Source organism: Hordeum vulgare, chromosome 4H, assembly GCF_904849725.1.
Source record: "Hordeum vulgare subsp. vulgare chromosome 4H, MorexV3_pseudomolecules_assembly, whole genome shotgun sequence".
In the NCBI taxonomy this organism is placed as follows: domain Eukaryota; kingdom Viridiplantae; phylum Streptophyta; class Magnoliopsida; order Poales; family Poaceae; genus Hordeum; species Hordeum vulgare.
In genome coordinates, this window is record NC_058521.1 from 551,786,219 (window position 1) to 551,804,037 (window position 17,819).

General features: G+C 49.1%; 2 protein-coding genes and 1 non-coding gene across 3 annotated transcripts; 1 reads left to right on the plus strand and 2 right to left on the minus strand.

The window, feature by feature from the left end:
• Positions 1–595: 595 nt before the first annotated feature.
• On the minus strand, positions 596–5,139 carry LOC123446953 (protein FAR1-RELATED SEQUENCE 5-like). Its single transcript, XM_045123500.1, has 9 exons — positions 4,907–5,139; positions 4,473–4,830; positions 4,146–4,228; positions 3,478–3,742; positions 2,652–3,342; positions 2,279–2,566; positions 1,875–2,044; positions 1,487–1,777; positions 596–1,327 (listed from the first exon to the last, which is right to left on the minus strand). The coding sequence occupies exons 5-9, from the start codon at positions 3,073–3,075 to the stop codon at positions 737–739; spliced, it is 1,764 nt and encodes a 587-aa protein (XP_044979435.1). The 5' UTR covers positions 3,076–3,342; positions 3,478–3,742; positions 4,146–4,228; positions 4,473–4,830; positions 4,907–5,139; the 3' UTR covers positions 596–736.
• Positions 5,140–5,706: 567 nt separating this feature from the next.
• LOC123449453 (inositol-3-phosphate synthase) lies at positions 5,707–9,819 on the minus strand. Its single transcript, XM_045126688.1, has 10 exons — positions 9,349–9,819; positions 8,380–8,448; positions 8,168–8,303; positions 7,698–7,945; positions 7,192–7,418; positions 7,001–7,116; positions 6,723–6,899; positions 6,441–6,629; positions 6,272–6,334; positions 5,707–6,189 (listed from the first exon to the last, which is right to left on the minus strand). The coding sequence occupies exons 1-10, from the start codon at positions 9,534–9,536 to the stop codon at positions 6,070–6,072; spliced, it is 1,533 nt and encodes a 510-aa protein (XP_044982623.1). The 5' UTR covers positions 9,537–9,819; the 3' UTR covers positions 5,707–6,069.
• A 4,778-nt stretch (positions 9,820–14,597) lies between these two features.
• LOC123451579 lies at positions 14,598–14,736 on the plus strand. Its single transcript, XR_006632419.1, has one exon. It is a non-coding gene; the product is annotated as a small nucleolar RNA Z247 (small nucleolar RNA).
• The last annotated feature ends 3,083 nt before the right edge of the window (positions 14,737–17,819 follow it).

The window sequence follows — 17,819 nt, forward strand, 5'->3', positions numbered from 1 at the left end:
GAGGCTGGTTCTACAGGGAGGTTTCAGGGCTTATGCACATTTGATTGGTTTGAAGGTTGGCGATTTGGTATCAATTTATTTCCAGAAGGTTGAAGACCCTGCAACACTAAAAGTATGGTTCGCCGTCATATCTTAGATGACTTGAGTATAACTTTATGTAATATGGAAATTATACTGGGAAGCGATTAGAGAAGAACTTTTAGTGTGTTTTGGGTATGTCACACGTGTTAGCTGCATTTCCTCACTTATATCGTTTGAATTAGTTTAATTATCTTGTTTGGCAGCCAACTTTAATAGCTCCTATTTAAGTGACATATTTTGAGTATGGCCGTCCTGTTGGTTGAATCTTTATTCATGTATACAATCTGCATACGTAGTTCACGCCATACAAATTAAAATGCACACCCGCTTGGTCACGACATGCGAATTTTAGACGGAATCATTCTCAATGCGATAGTGCTATGTCTGTTTGATACATTCCTGTTCAGAAAATATAAAGTCAGATCATTAAATCTTGATATACATCAGTTATATTGGAAACACACACGTTTGTGCCACGTCTGTGTTATCGGTAAACGAATAATCGTGGATATCAAACCTTCATAATGGATCGTAACAAATGTCTGAGTCTCACAATATCTAATACAACTACGATATTACACCAAAAGTGGTAAACACTGCATTGCCTTATATTGTTTGGGACATCAAGTTGATGTCAGGTATTTGTTTTACTCCGTCATTGAAACCACGATTCGAATCCACGACTGCATTGTGTCCTAATGTGACCAAGCAAGCCACACTTACCACACTTGGGTTCCTTCCGTTGCTTCTTGTTTGGTCCACCGTTTGTTGGGCAATTACCACAGTTGTGTCCCTTTGCCCGGAAAGTCTTGCAGAACTTTGTTCTTGGCTTACTAACTTCATATCCTGGTCTAGATCTTGAGTTGGTTGGTCGGCCACGATCTCTCTTGCGAAATTCTACGCTCATTGATGATTTGAGCCCAGTGTCACCGTTAAATTTACGTTGGCAATCATAGTTTTCTTTGTGTAGAACATCCTCAAGTCCTTTGCCGTCCTGCTCTTTTGCCTTTTCTTTTAGTCCAACCCTTGTATCAGATAATCTGGACATTGCAAACGCGAATGCCTCAGGGTTGCTGTCACCCATCTTTACTATATCAAGAGCTGTGGTGTAAAGTGTTGTATGCCTGAATGTAGTTGAATCAAGGATAGGTGTGCGCCCCTTGTAAATTTTCAAATGCTCTGGTAGATCTTCACATGCATTTTTAGTCCACCTACTCATGATGTGTGCTTCTGGTATGTTCGTGAACTTTAGGTGTGCCATTACCCGAAGAATTTAGTAGGAATGTAAAAAAAGAACAAAGTGAGTATCTTGTAGCAATACACAGATTTTGCAATATATTCATCTTTCTAACCTAACAGTATGGCAGTCAACGTGATTATTTTAGCTTAAAAAAATATTTGTTACCCGTAATGCATGGCAGCAGAGCAAACCCATATGCTCGTACATACCACACTCGCATTGAAACAAATTTTCAGGGTGAGCCACTTTGACGTTGTAAGAAGTCTTGGACCAACTTTCTCTACGCTCGGCATAAAGGTGTGTCACGCGGTATGTATCTTTGACTACGCAAGTGTTCTCGACGAAGTAGGATGCATATTTAAAACATGCTTCTTGGAAGAGCTTGAACAATGCCGGCGTGTATACCTTCCCGGCATGTCTCTCCATAGTCAAACCTGTTTTTAACACTGTGCCCGCCTGTTGTTGGGATAACCAATCATTTCAGAACAGTTTAGATTCCACACATAATATATGATATCAAACGTAATATCTAATTATATGGTTTTTAGCTTACCAATCGGCTCTTCTTTTCAGCAAAATTTTCTTCTGAATCACGGTCAAACTGAAGTTTCTGGTAATGCTTCACGAACATGTGCATTGATGCTCGAGCAGGAACAAAATTCTTCAACATATAGTTTGCGCTCTCTGACCTCTGAGTGCTGGTCATCCTTGCGCAAAATACACCTGACAAAAATTGTCAAGGAGAGATTCATCATGTGCTAACTACGACAACAAATATAATCTGAACCTGACCGTGCCATTTTCCCCAAAAACTGATCCCCAATACATTTAATCATTCCAGGATTTAAAATACATTTATATAGTTGCTCAGAGTATGTTGTAGGCTTGTTTTTGGGATGATAGCAGCAAAATCAGTAACTCTGCAGGAAAGAATGTACATATGTATTCTCAGATTACCTGCAAAATATGGCTTTGCCCATTTCATTCTCAGCTCGTATATTTGTGTCATCATTGGGTGATCCTGCAAACTATACTTGTGAATTAGATTCCCCCAGGCTGCTTCGAACTCATCTACAGTGAGCATGTATTCTAAAATCTTGTGTAGCTCATCCCTGAAATCTCTATTCATTGTGTAGACTGGTCCAAGGAACTCCTTTGCACGACGCAAAACGTGCCATTTGCACCAGCGGTGTTTTGTTCCAGGTAGCACATTCGCGATAGACAACTCCATTGCACGACATTGGTCTGTTTCAAACCATGGAGTCAGTACTTGCAATAAAAAATATGGATTAATAATTTTATTTGTTTTATCACCCACGGAGATATATACCTGTCAATATAGTAACCGGTGCCTTGCCTCCCATCAATGACACAAATTCCTTGAATACCCAATCGAATGTTTCCTCCTTTTCGTTCCTCATCATAACACCTCCTAAAATAATACTTTGGAAATGATGGTTTACCCCCACAAACAGGCCGAATGGCATGTCGTACTGGTTTGTACGATATGTTGTGTCGAATGTGATTGCGTCGCCAAACATTCTATATTGGTATCTGCTCTTTCCATTCGTCCACATAAGGGCCTGGATCTTGGTGTCGCTGTCAACAAGAACACTATTAGCAAACATAGGGTCATTCTTCTTTAGTTCAGAGAACAGTTCCACTGTCTTCCTGATGTCATCATCTGCAGCCTTATGGTTCATCCTTTTGCACATGTAGTTGAGTGATCTCTTGTTGAATGGTACGTTTTCCATTGATCCAAAGAAGCTTCCGATGACACAAAAAACCTTTGTTAAGCCAATGTTGTTGCTCCTCAAATGCTTCACTATATCTTTGGTGTGTGTGTCAATGTTCCTGTGTGATGGCCAATGTAGTTTCTCTCCACATGATGATGCTAAATGATGGTTGTGTTCAGACCTGAAGTCATGAATATACCAACCATTGTCGTTAGTGCGGTGTAGCCTGATCAAGGCTTGGCAGTTGCACGCCACCGACTTTGTGTTTTCCTTTTCTGGGCGTCCCTGAAATTAATAAACGGCACGCATATTAGTACCTGCTCAGATTATGGCGTATCGTTGAGTTAGTAGTTCAAGACATGTTGTTCATACTGACGAAATGATGACAACAAACAAGTACACAAGATAAAATGTACGGACCGCGCAACCACAAACGATGTCTTGAACTGTTCTGCTCTTCTGTGCATTTGTCCTAGATTGACCATATCTGATGCCAAAACCAATCTCCCAGGAATAGAGGTTGTAAAACTCAAATGCCTCTGCTAGTGAGTCGAACTCTCATCCAATCTCAGGAGCAACCACTTGCCCTGACTTCCAGTCAACATAGCTGCGCATTGCTTTCTCCAGCGCGCACACTCTTCCTCGTTTTGGCTCTCTCTGATCTGGTATTTTGCCAAGCCGTATCCTGCACACAATATTGCCATGGGTTCAGAAAAAGCCACATCACATAATACCTGCTATTATATTTTTTTGAATTTCTAGCTACGGATGGAAGCTGCACAGTGCAACACAAAGGGGTGATGATGCTGTGATGAAAGTAAACATGCCACTCTAACTGTAAACATGCCACTCTAACTGCAACCTAATTTAATACGCTTAGTCAAAAGTTTTTAATGCCGCATATTAAGCAACTGATTATTCAAAAAGTATGGAGTTTGTTTATATTTATTAACACCTTCCTATCTGAGTTTCAATTCCTGACTTGGATTGTATTCACCCACATCTTGCCCCCAATTTGCCCCAAATTCAGAAGATGCATAGTTATTCAATAGAAAGTGAAGTTCCTTCTGGTATGGGCAGTGACTCACCTTCTCTTCCATGTACATTGGTCCTGGTCAGACTTTTGAGAATGAATGGGGTTGGTTGTGTTTGCTTCCATCCCTCTAGGAAACTTCAGCAATACAGAGAGAATGTAATTAGCAGGAGCAACTACAATCGCTCACCAAAACAAAATACATAAATTAAAGTTGACTATTTTTTCAACACAGTGCATAATGGTGCACTGACAATCTGGCACCGTGTCACAGCCCAGCTGTATCAAAGTCACGCAACATGACACAGCAGAAATACAAAATAGTAAGATACTCCCATGCCGCAGGATTCTTGATGAGGGAGGAGTAATTCTGAATGCATACCAGCGGCACAGACACCTTTGTTGCTACTGACCCAGTTTCTCCTTCATCATCCGGCGTCGGTGTGGGAATCTCGAATTCTTCTTGCTCTCCATTGGATTGCCGTTGCGTCTGTGCATCTGGGTACAAACTCCCGTTCCCCACATCGCCATTTATTCTGTTCTCGGCATCGGATCCATCCACAGCCTCCTCTTGCTCATCTCCAGCTCCCGTGGTGAACTGAGGCCGACATTGATACTCTGCCTCGACCCAGGTCCCTCCTCCCGAATCCCTCTCTCCTGAATCTGTATCCTCCACCTCGTATTGCTCATGTTGCTGTGTTGTCCAGAGTTCAGGATCTTGCGTTGGGAAGGAGGAGAAGCTGTCCACGGGGGGTCGAAACTAATTAGTGAAGCAAAGATGTTCCTCTGGTACGCCGGAGATGAGCAAGAGAATACCTGAGCAGGAGCTGGGTGAGGGATTCGAGGACGGCTTGTCCACCGTCCGGCGGCGTCCACATCGGCGTTGAGATCTCCGGCCCTTGTGGAAGTGGAGGCAGTGAGGACTCCAGGGTGCCTGAGTTGGGGGAGGCGAGGACGCGAGCACCCAAGGTCGTGCGTCAGAGGCTCGTCGGTGCTGAAGCAGGTGGATAGCACACCACCGGCTCTGGTGCCCGGCTACTCCGGCTCTGTCGTAGCTGGGGCAGGGCGATTTGAAATTTGAATGATGCCGACGCTCCGCGTGCGAATGAGAGAGTACAGCCACCCACGTGGGCTGCGTATTGGAATACATGTGTATGTGTACGATTCAGGTGTGTATACGTCTGTGTATTATGGTCCTGGGTGATTTCGTTTGTGGGCCCTTGCACAAAAGCCACATGGGCAGAGGGGCCAGCCGCGCGAATCCACACGCGGGAGTGAACGGCTGGGATTGGGGCTGTGAATGGAACCCGAAGGTAAACGCCTTTCCCGATCTACATCGTGTGTTTGACACCACCTGACAATCACTCTATCCAAGCTTTGAGAGTTTTGACTACACCGGTTGCCGATCATCACCTACCGCTAGGTAAGAACTGGTAAGAATTTGAGATTTGCTTGACGAATTTGTGACACACCACCACCACCGGCTTGCTAACAGCGGATGGGTCATGAATTGCGGTAGTTTTATGCTATTTACTTGATTTTCGGCTTGCATCGTCCAAGCACTACTGCTGGCCGTCCCTGAACGACCGGAACAAGCAGAGCACACAACACGACGGTAAACCGAACGCAACTTCCATACTACTCCAGTACTATATAGTTAACTTACAGAACACGAACAGAGAGGGAGCGGGCTAACTTAAGCTAACACGCACCCTCCTCCCTCCACATCACCCAACACCAGACAGTAGTAGCAGAGCCCGGACAGAGAGCCGAACCAGTCTCGCAAGGACATACACACACACAACACACAAGGGTAAAGCTTAACCAGGGAAAGAATCGCAGAGGAAACCAAAGACAAAACCGCCAAATGGTTCCACGGCCGATCTCGCCTCCTTCTTCCTCCCCGCCCTTCTCCCCCGTCGCCCCTCGCCGCTTGCTACGTACGTAACGTAACGGTCGGCCTCCGTCGGCCGTGCTCCTCACTTGTACTCCAGGATCATGTTGTTCTCGGGCGCCAGGCCGACGCACGCCCTCATGATGTTCTCCAGCATCGCCCTCTGCTTCGCCAGCGCGTTCACCACCGGTGTGCCTGGAGGGACCTGTTAACAGACGAATTCCGTTGCGCGTCGGTTGATCGTCTTTATTTATCTGTAGGTTATTCAGTCGAGAGTTGTTTCTTACCAGGGGCGCCTTGGTGAGGTAGCTCAGGATGGTGGCAACCGGATGGAAGGAATGGAACTTGTCCTGCACAAATGCAAGTGGAACAACGAAAGCTTCAGCTTGGCTCCCAAAATTATGTGGTACAGAAATGCTCTACAGCAACATATCTCGTCACTCGTCAGACTCTTACCTCTCCCTCGGCTTTCAGCTGAATCCTGGTGCTGAGCTCGGCCAGGAGCACCAAATCAAGAATGATCGGCGCGGCGAGGAGCGAGTCCTCGCAGGTGTTGTGCAGCACGATGGTGCTCTTGCCCCCCATGAAGATCTCCGAGGTATACTCGTCCATGGCCCTCTTGCTGTCTCCAACGTATGGCACGTACTGCAGAAGAATGGTGAAGCTTCAGTATATACTTCCAAATTTTTACACCAACAGTGCATGTGTCCGTAGAAGGTGGGAGACAGATCGACAGACCTTGATCACGACGACGTGGTCAGGATGTTCCCCGGGCTCATAGAGGATAGCATTGCTTGAGACCATGTCATCCACCACGTTGCTCTTTGAGATCTCCTTGGAACGAAATGTTTGCGGTGCGGATAGGTTCATCCCGTCGTTGTTCCCCAGATGGTTGTAGCTGACAATTGAGGTGGGCTACAAGAACAGAAACCACATATGCATGTTTAGGCTTCATAACAGAGAAATGCTGTGTATAGTATTATAGCACATGTGTTCAGTTGACAGTAGATTGATACCTTGATTCCAGCACCAACAAGGAAGTCGACCAAGACAGACTTCATCTTGGTCTGGCCACTCTTGAAATCATCGCCACCAATCAGGCAGTCATTCTTAATAGCAAGATCAATCAGTCCTGCACACAAGGAACTACCATAAGTCTCCAACCAGACACCATATACAGGTACAATCAGCAGAACAAGCTACACACCAGGCACAAAGGTGTTCTGAGGGCTCCCATTGATGAACGGCACACCCTCCATGACACAGGCAATGGCATACAGTGTTGATGGAGATATCTCAGCCTCGTTCTTGTCCACAGACGCCAAGAGGTTCTCAGTCGTGTCATTAAGCCCAACAGAGACGTTGCTGTACCTTTCAGTGTTTGCCGTCCAGAGCACCACTACCTTGTCTACCTTGTTCTTCTCCTTGAACTCCCTATTTCATTAAGCCATATGAGGACACAAATTAAAAAGTTGCTTTAAGTTCTCAGCATGGAATGTTGAAACTATCAAGGCCTAGTGTTTAACTATAGCAGTGGATATAGAGAGAATTATCCATGTAAAAATCGCACTAGTTAAATACAGCATTATTGGTTCAGGCATATTCCCAGTGGCTATTAAGAATTATCCATATTCAATCATGTGTGTTCACGCACCAAACTCGCTCTTTCTTTCTTCTACTCTAAGTGCTAGAATATACTTATGTGCAGTATACCTTATGTCTTTGATGACCTGCTCCATCTGCTCTTTCTTTGTGCCCTTGATGACATTGTTAGCCCGGGAGCCCTGGTTGGCAGCGATGAAGTCCGGGTCATAGATGCCAGGGAGCGGCACGATGGACTCCATATAGGGCCTGAGCTGCTTCTGCAGGTCAATGTCCAGCACCTTGGCCCTGGTCATAGCATCAGCCAGGTTCATGCTGCTAATGTCCCAGCCCCCGAACACAAGGTCATCCGGATTCACCTGAAAGTTCATTTCAACGCCGTCAGAAGAGGATATGCACTGCACTGCAACCCTTGGGACGATGACGAACGACATCATTTTGACCCGTAGAATGACAACATCATGACAAACATCCACAATTCTCTTTACTAAGGCGCACATGGACGTTCATCATCAGTTGCTACTTAGTACTAGTAGTGTTCAGACTTTGGACAGCAAGATCTTTTTTATGTTGGTATTTACCATGGGAAGGAGGCTCTTGAAGGGCGCATAGATCTCCTCTCCGTTGTAGCTCCCGACCCTGATGGTGGAGGCCTGGGTGAGGGACCCAAAGTAGTTGGCCTGCTGCACCTTGTCCTTTGTCGCCCATGAGATCCCCCTGAATTAGACTCGCCATCAGTCACGAAAGAATCAAAATTGTGACAGTGGGATCGAAGTGGATGGCGACAACTTACTCCCTGTTGGCGATGACCCCAGCCATGAGTGTGGAGCCATTGTTGCCGCCCCACCCCACGAGCATCACCCTGCACCACCAAAAACAGAGTTCAAAGCATCGCCACAAATAATCAGCCATCCTCTGTCGACAAGTGGCTCACACTACACTGCACGTAGTACCCAACATGCATACTAGCAAACCCCTAGTGGTACTATTCGGGTAGATGTAGACGAAAAACAAGAGAAAATGAGAACCCCGGGAAACAAACAAATGCATTGGGATTCAGAGCCGCAGTAAATTATATGCCTGGTCATCAGTCTGACATACTTTGGCCCTTCTCAAAAGAAAAAGTCTGACATGTTATTATACAAGGTGGAGCCAAAACCCTGTTCTGAATCTCATCTAAAAAATACTCCTACTCCTACAGAGCAGTCTGCTCTGAATCATAAGATATTACGAGCTCACGTGCACATGCGACGGGCGGAAAACCTAGTAGATCGGGGAGAACATGTCGTATTACGCAGATGGATTTGGTCGGACAGGCGATCTGGAGACCGAATAGCATCATCTACTAGCAGATGGCAACAAGCCAAGCGCATCGCATTCTCTCAAAAAGGCTGAAATGGGACCGTCCGTTTGGTTCCAAAGGCTGAAAACGAGACCGTTCGTTCGTTGGTTCCTCCCCACCCATTTGATTCTCCTCTCTCGGCAAGAAAACAAAACCAAAAAAAGAAGCGAAAACGAAAACAGAATCGAACACCTAGCTCCTGAAGGCTAAGGGACGGGCTGACATCGATCCGAGACCCCACGGGCGTCAACGACGGACGGCGAAGTCCCGGATGGAACACGGGTCGTGGTGATCTTGACAGCACCGAATTACGTACGAGTTGTCGTAACTAGATAAATCGGGAGATAATTAGGAGCGCGCGTGTGGAGGGAGGGGAGGGAAGGGAAGGGAAGGGGGAAGGGAGGCGGCATGGGTACTGACCCGAGCTTGGGGACGGTGGTGTTGGTCTTGAAGTGGTAGTTGACGGACTTGGGGCGGACGACCCACTTGGAGGCGCCGTCGTGGCTCTCGTGCACCAGCTCCGTGGTGTCGTAGCGGTACTCGGACTCGATCTCCCCCGCGCCGTACCGCACCTTCGGGCTCTCCACGCGGAAGCTCTCGATGAACATCTTGGCTCCCTCCCTCCCTGCTGCCTCTCGATCTCTCTCTCTCACGGAGAGTGTTGCCTCTCGATCGATCTCTCACACAGAGAGTGTTGGAGGGAGACGAGAGGGAGAGAGAAATGCTCTCGAGTGTGGTGGTAGGGAGTGAGTGAATTGTGCGTGATCTGCGGTGGGTGGGGGATTTATAGCGGGCTGCGCCGCGCCCACGTGGCTGCCGGGCTTGAGTAGCTGGCCTCGCTCCCTGGGGTCCACGCCGAAGGTGCGCGAGCGCAGAGGAGAAAGAGAGCCCGCCACTGACCGGCCCAATGCGCTGGAGCGCGGCGGCGGCGACACAAACCTTGCCGCCGGCGAGAGCCGGCTGGGCGGACGGAACCGGAGGAGGATGGGGAGGAGAACGGAACGCGAGTACGCGATGAGGCTGCTGCTGTATAGTCGGTTTTTTACTCTACCCCCCGGTGCTGGTGCCGGTGCCGGGCGCCGGGATCATCGATCAACGACGCGAGACAGATTCCGATGGATTCTGATATTCCGGGAACTGCGAGGGGCGGAGCGCGAGAGTCCGCGAGCGATTCCGTGGCCCGCTGCGCCCGGCGCGGGGGAACGGGTCCAGTGATGAGTCGCGACGGCCCACGGTGGTACCAACTCCCGAGTCCCAACCCAACCCAAGCGGCGCTTTCCGATCCGTGGTGCTCGTGGGCGGCGTCACGTGGCCAACCGCCACCCGGTCGCGGCGGATGCTCCTGGAAACGCCGCCCTCCTCACACGTCCGCCCGCTTCGCCCATGGACGAGGTCCATGCGCTCGCTGCGCAACCCGCCATGTGCTGCGGCGTCAGCGGCGGGAGGCACCGCTCCGAGCCCGAGCCCGTCCGTCGTCACTCGTCAGTGCGATCCAGTCGCGCCCGCGGGTCCCGGGGGAAACGCAGAATTGGTGGCGTCCTTGCATGCAAATGGCCCTGTCCTTGCATGTAAACCTCTCGGGAATCTTCGGGTGTGAGCGGCTAGTAGCGCGTTCTAGGCCGAGGCTCCTCTCTGCTTCAAAGAGGCCGGCCCCGGATCTGATGGGGCTGCCATACTTGCTAGCCCAACCAAAGTAATTTGCCCTTGCACGAAGATATGCAAGTTTATTTGCCCTATTTATCTACAAAAAAAAGTTTATTTGCCCAACCTACAAGCTCGGAGAGATTGCATAGTGATATGCCTTTGTTCAACTTTTACAAGTGTTAGGTTCTTTGCGATGAAAGCTAGAATCCGGACGACTACTGATTGTTTCCTACGCAGAGCATCTACAACCAAGATTGCCAAACATGCCCCGCAGACAATGATCGGTCATCATCCATTTGTCCTCGTCCACGTGCTTCTCAAAGTTCTGTCCCTTAAATTCATACAGTCCATGCAACTACTCCCTTTCGTTCCTAAATATAAGTCTTTTAAAAAGTTTTACTAGAAGTTTATATACAGAGTAAAATGAGTGAATCTACACTCTAAATTATGTCTATATACATTCGTATGTAATCCACTGGTGAAACCTCTAGAAAGACCTATATTTAGGAACGGAGGGAGTATATGAACAAACAACAAGACAGACGTAGATCAAACCTACGTATATAATATAATAGGACCCAAAATATCAGAGTTGATCAAGCAGAGTTTATGGGATAGAGTTAATCATCGGACGAACTAAACACATGCACATAATAAACTAGATCGACAAAGTGGGGCGGCATACATCACCATTTCCTCACAGGTGAACGTTCCGGTGCACCAAACGCGGTGGCACTGAGAGCACCGTGTGCCGCTGCCTTACACCGATGTCACCCTCCTGCATCACTGGCATCTGGATTCAGAGAGGATCCCGGTGCCGGCAGTGGCGCAGTCGGCGCGGGTGCACGCGGAAGAGGTGAGCCACCGCCGGCTTCTGCTAACGCCGGAGCAGCGGCAAAACCCTGCATACGCGGCCGATTCCCCCAACTGGGAGCTCTGGTTTGCGGTTGAACACGAGGTGCAGCGCCGTCGTGACGTGTGCGACGTGCAGTCAGGAGGTCCGCCGCTGCCGCGCCTATCGTAAGCGACGTGGCGCTGGCATCTGTGCTCCGCGAGAGCGAGGAGGAAGAGCAGCGCAAGGCCGACGAGGAAGTGGCGTACCAACAACAGCTCGCGGAGCCCATCACGCTGTCGGCCGAGAGCGACTGCGTCGTGCCACCTCGCTCGGAGCCCGCGCCCACAGAGCCGCTTGAGGTCTACCAGTGGACCGGCTGCGTCCGTGAGTTTGTCAGTGCGCCGCCCATCTGGCTGGCGCGTGACACCGCAACAGGAGCAAGCTTACCTCGAGCACTGGAGGATGGAGCACCTGCAGGCGGAGCGCGCCGGAGGCCTTCGGCTGATGGAGCTGGAGAAGGAGGCGGAGGAGAAACGATGGGAGATGAAGGAGGAGGAGCGCGCCCGTGCTGCTGCGCTGCCACTGCCACCGGCACAGCCCGCACCGACGAGGCAGACGACGGAGGAGCAGGCAGCTGCGCTCTGGAACACGGCGTTCCCCTCGGCCAGCCCTGCGCTTATGTTGGTCGACCTCACCGGCCTCAACGACGACGACGACGCTAGGGCTGCCTCGTAGTTTTACTCTTTTTAATGTAATGCGAACGCGTGGACTCTCGCCAGTCTTCGTGACCGGTTTTGAATGTTTAATTATGCCTATTTAATCTCGTCGGCCTTCATGAAGCTGACAATAACAAGCTACGTGACGGACGTGATCCAGACCTCTTCATATTAAGGACGGTAAAACTAAACCTAAACCAAGGCTTCTTAGGCATCCATCACTTGTCTTATATATGAACTGAATATGTAGCATGTCGGATATCCAGACGTTTGTGTTAGACAATTGTATAGGATACGGTTGTAGTTTAAACCCTTTTCTATCTCTTCTCTGATCTCCCTTATCTCATGTAACCTCTTGATAAGATCTTGCCTTGTACTCCAAGATATTGTGATATAAATACATTGCGGCCCGAGACAAAGGGTTCTACGCTTCATCACATGGTCATCAGAGCCCTTCCTCTCGACGCCTAGCTACCGAGAAAAGAAACCGCTCCATCGATCGCAGAGAGAGTCGACGATGACAGGCCCCGCGCTCCCCACCATTGCATCCACCCAGATTACATCCGCCGCACCCACATCCTCCTCCAATACCTCGCTCTCTCTTGGTCCACCTCCATTAGAGAAGCTCACCAGGACTAACTTCCTTCTTTGGAAGGCCGTCGTGCTACCCCAGATCAAGGGAGCACAGATGGAACACTTCCTCACTTCTCACGCATCCATCACTTCTGGCCGTTGGATCCAGTGTCCTGGCCATGTCTGGACGTTTGATGCGTTATTTACTCCCACCTGGGCTGCTCCTCGTCCTATGGGCCAGTTTGTCCTTGGGCTGATGTTTCACAGGCCAAATCCGATGCATCTCATTCACTCCTACTGGTTAACGTCAGATCCGAGAGGAACGTTGGTGATTCTGCCCCGTGTCCACTTCTACAACCCACTCCCCTCAGTGAAACTGCGGGTCTGTCCCCTTGCCGCTATCGCGACCCCTCCCGGTCTCGCCCAAAGAGAGGTGCTTGATGGCGGCGGCGCCACCGCCGATCTCTAGCGAAAGGTGCACCGCCCAGCATGAACACCCTCCGCCGCTCAACCTGTTGGCTTAACGCGAAATGGTGGACGCCTCCACTCCTATGCTGCCGCCGTCTCGATTACTCTTCTGCAGGTCATCTAGTGCAAAGGTAGGTTTGGGGCTTAATTCCGCATATCTTTTCGCACTCGATTCGATCTACGCAGGTTTGTTGTACTTCTAAATCTTTCATCGATCTAATGTTTTTGAATATATATTTCAACCATGAATGGTTTCAGTATTCATCTTTGATCTATGTGATGTGCTTGTGTACTAGACGTGTTATTCGTCTTTTTTGGAACACGGCGCTTTCCTGGGCCCGCCCTGCGCTTATGCTGGTCGACCTCACCGGCCTTGACGATGACGACGCTAGGGCTGCCTTATAGTTTTACTCTCTTTTTTAATGTAACACGAACGCGTGGACTCTCGCCAGTCTTCGTGACCGGTTTTAAGTGTTTAATTATGTCTGTTTAATCTCGTCGGCCTTCATGAAGCGGACAATAACAAGCTACAGACATGATCCAGATCTCTTTATATTAAGGACGGTAAAACTGAACCTAAACCAAGGCTTCTTAGGCATCCATCACTTGTCTTATATATGAACTGAATATGTAGCATGTCGGATATCCAGACGTTTGTGTTAGACAATTGTATAGGATACGGTTGTAGTTTAAACCCTTTTCTATCTCTTCTCTGATCTCCCTTATCTCATGTAACCTCTTGATAAGATATTGCCTTGTACTCCAAGATATTGTGATATAAATACATTGCGGCCCGAGACAAAGGGTTCTACGCTTCATCACATGGTCATCAGAGCCCTTCCTCTCGACGCCTAGCTACCGAGAAAAGAAACCGCTCCATCGGTCGCAGAGAGAGTCGACGATGACAGTCCCCGCGCTCCCCACCATTGCATCCACCCAGATTACATCCGCCGCGCCCACATCCTCCTCCAATACCTCGCTCTCTCTTGGTCCACCTCCATCAGAGAAGCTCACCAGGACGAACTTCCTTCTTTGGAAGGCCGTCGTGCTACCCCAGATCAAGGGAGCACATATGGAACACTTCCTCGACGCCGCAAGCCCGGCGCCTCCTGCCACCATCGTCATCACCAAGGATGGGAAGGAAGAGCAGGTCTTCAACTACGCCAGATCAATCTGGTACGCGCAGCAACAACAGGTACAAGGATACCTCATGGGATCTCTCTCTCTCTCGAGAAGTTCTCGCGCAAGTGGCGATGCTCCAGACGCCGGCCGAGATATGGACTTCCATCCATGCCATGTTTGCTGCACAAACACAAGCCCAAAAGATCAACACAAGGATGGCCCTCACCAATCTGCAAAAAGGTAATCTAACCATGGCAGAATACCTTGGAAAGATCAAAACCCTTACAGATGAAGTTGCCTATGCCGGTGCACCGCTCGGAGATGCCGAGATCATCTCTCACGTCATAGCCGGCCTCGACATCGACTACAATCCCGTGATCTCGGCCTTGGCCGCGCGGGTCGAACCGGTCACAGTTCAGGAGCTCTACAGCCAGCTTCTGAGCTTCGACGCCCGCTCAGTATGCCGCAAGGAACCAATCTACGCCAATCCTGTGTCAACGCCGCCTCCTGCGGACGTGGCCGTGGGCGTGGACACCAAGGGCGCGGACGCGGAAACGGCGGTGGAGGACGCGCCGGAAACCAGGGCCAGGCTCGCCCTGGTGGTGGTGGTGACCGCCGCGGCGGTGATCGCGGCGGTGGCTACAACAACGGCTACAACGGCGGCGGCTACAACAACAATCACCGACCGAGGTGCCAGCTTTGCAAGAAGCCGGGCCACGAAGTCATTGACTGCTGGCACCGGTATGATGAGGACTACACGCCCGAAACACGGCAAGCTGCTGCCGCCACACGGGAACACGGTGGAGCCGATGGTGAGACGGTTTGGTACGCCGACTCCGGCGCCACAGATAATGTCACGAATGAGCTAGAGAAGCTGGCTCTCCGGGAAAGGTACCACGACAACGACCAAATTCACACCGCAAGTGGTGGAGGTATGGATATTCTTCACATTGGTCAATCCTCTATTAATTCCCCTAGCCTCAAACGTGATCTTGTTCTTAAAGATGTTCTCCATGTTCCACAAGCCGATAAGAATCTAGCTTCCATGTCCCGTTTGACATCCGACAACAATATTTTCTTTGAAACTCATCCTACCTATTTTTTCATTAAGGATCGGGCAACGAGGGAACTCATCCATCGCGGTAGATGCATTGGAGGACTATACCTCATCACATCAAGAGTCATTAATCGATAGCATCGTCGCCAGGTTTACTCTGCCACCAAGCCGTCACTAGCCAGATGGCACCAGAGATTAGGGCATCCTTCTTCAAATATAGTTAAGCAAGTAGTCAATAAAGGCAATCTTGCATTGTCAAATAGTTCCAATACAGAGTCTGTTTGTGAAGCTTGTCAATGTGCCAAGAGTCACCAACTTCCCTATCCCTTGTCAAATAGTGTGTCTCATGCTTCTTTAGAGCTTATTTTCAGTGATGTATGGGGTCATGCAAGAGATTCTTTGGTGGAAAGAAATATTATGGCAGTTTCATCGATGATTATAGCAAGTTCACATGGATCTATTTGCTTAAAAACAAATCTGAAGTTTTTTCTGTCTTTCAAGAATTCCAAACACTTGTTGAGAGACAATTTGACAAAAAGATCCTTGCAGTTCAAAGTGACTGGGGAGGAGAGTATGAGAAACTTAACTCCTTCTTTCGTAGCATTGGGATTATTCACCATGTCTCTTGTCCCCATGCTCATCAACAAAATGGTTCGGCCGAACGAAAACACCGTCATATTGTTGAAGTTGGCCTATCCCTTCTAGCTCACGCATCCATTCCACTTAAATATTGGGATGAGGCCTTTATCACGGCCACATACCTTATAAATCGTTTGCCTAGTCGAGTCATTGGCAACACTACTCCATTGGAACGTTTGTTTCATCAAAAACCAGACTATAGTTCTCTCAAAATCTTTGGGTGTGCATGTTACCCAAACCTTCGTCCCTATAATCATCATAAACTAGAGTTTCGGTCCACACAATGCGTGTTCCTTGGTTATAGTAATCTCCATAAAGGTTACAAGTGTCTACACATCTCATCCGGTCGTATCTATATTTCCCGTGATGTTATTTTTGATGAAACAATGTTTCCCTTTGCTAAACTCCATCCTAACGCGGGAGCTCTTTTGCGTGCCGAAATCTCCCTCCTTTCCGAGCCTATTTCATCTTCCAGTCACGGGGGTGAATTAATTAGGACTAATCATGTGAAAAATATCATGGAATATGTTGAAACTAACGTTGAAAATGCAGCTACAGGGCATTATTTCATGTACCCAGATGCAACCAAAACTCTCGCGGAAATCCAAGCTGATCCGCTGGCTGCTGCAGCTCCTGCCGGCGTGCGATCCGAGGCTGCCACCCGGCGCAGTCTGCCCGATGCGGAGTCCGAGGCGGATTCTCCCGCGCCAACACCCGCGCCAACCGTCCGCAACCGCGTGGCCGACAGCACCCCACCTACGGGGTCCACCCGCATCGGCGGCTCCCACACGCCAACCGCCAGCAGCGCCCGCGTGGCCGACAGCGCCCCCCGTGTGGAGCCCACCCGCGTTGGCGGATCCGAGGAGGATCCTCCCGCGCCAACCAATAGCGCCCCACGTGCGGCGCCCACCCGCGTCAGCGCCGCCTTCGACTAGATCCCAGGCGCGGCGCCATTGGCTCCACCAACAGTGGGTCGCCTTCTGGCACTATTGGTGAGGGGGCCAGCCCGACCGACTCGACTGGATCCTCTGCGGCTGACTCTTCTGTGGACAGATCTGCAGCAACTCCAGCTCCTCCTCGTCATACACGGTCTCGGTCAGGTATTGTCAAGGATAAGAAATATACAGACGGTACAGTCAGGTATGAGACACACAAACGTGCTTTCCTCACAAGTACTGGTGAACAAATAACTTTGCATGATGCCCTTGCTCACAAGGAGTGGAAGAAAGCCATGGATGTTGAGTATGATGCACTACTTCAAAATAAAACATGGCGGTTAGTCTCACCAAAGAAAGGTGCAAATGTGATAGATTGCAAATGGGTATATAAAATCAAAAAAAAGAGCTGATGGTAGTATAGACAGATACAAAGCTAGACTGGTTGCAAAAGGGTTTAAACAAAGGTTTGGTATTGATTATGAGGATACTTTCAGCCCTGTTATTAAGTCAGCCACTATTCGACTTGTACTGTCTATTGCTATTTCCAGAGGTTGGAGCCTACGACAGCTAGACGTCCAGAACGCGTTTCTTCATGGTGTTATTGAGAAAGAAGTGTTCATGCGGCAACCACGAGGGTATGAAAATAAGAACACACCACATCATGTCAGCAAATTGGATAAAGCTTTGTATGGGTTGAAACAGGCCCCAAGAGCCTGGTATTCAAGGTTAAGTACACAGTTACAAAAACTTGGATTCACACCATCAAAGGCAGATACCTCCTTATTCTTCTACAGTAAGAACAGTGTTACTATATTTGTTCTTGTTTATGTTGATGATATAATTGTTGCCAGCTCAAGTCCAGATGCTACAACTTGACTGCTTAAAGATTTAAAGCTAGA

Excerpts from the sequence above, each read along its gene's own strand:
- LOC123446953 (XM_045123500.1), bottom strand. The coding sequence starts at position 3,075 with ATGGAAAACGTACCATTCAACAAGAGATCACTCAACTACATGTGCAAA. Across the intron at positions 2,567-2,651 it reads ACCGGTTACTATATTGACAG|ACCAATGTCGTGCAATGGAG; the intron begins GTATATATCTCC and ends GGTTTGAAACAG. Across the intron at positions 1,778-1,874 it reads CTGAAAAGAAGAGCCGATTG|GCGGGCACAGTGTTAAAAAC; the intron begins GTAAGCTAAAAA and ends TCCCAACAACAG.
- LOC123449453 (XM_045126688.1), bottom strand. The coding sequence starts at position 9,536 with ATGTTCATCGAGAGCTTCCGCGTGGAGAGCCCGAAGGTGCGGTACGGC. Across the intron at positions 7,117-7,191 it reads TCAGAACACCTTTGTGCCTG|GACTGATTGATCTTGCTATT; the intron begins GTGTGTAGCTTG and ends CCTTGTGTGCAG. Across the intron at positions 6,900-7,000 it reads TTGTTGGTGCTGGAATCAAG|CCCACCTCAATTGTCAGCTA; the intron begins GTATCAATCTAC and ends CTGTTCTTGTAG.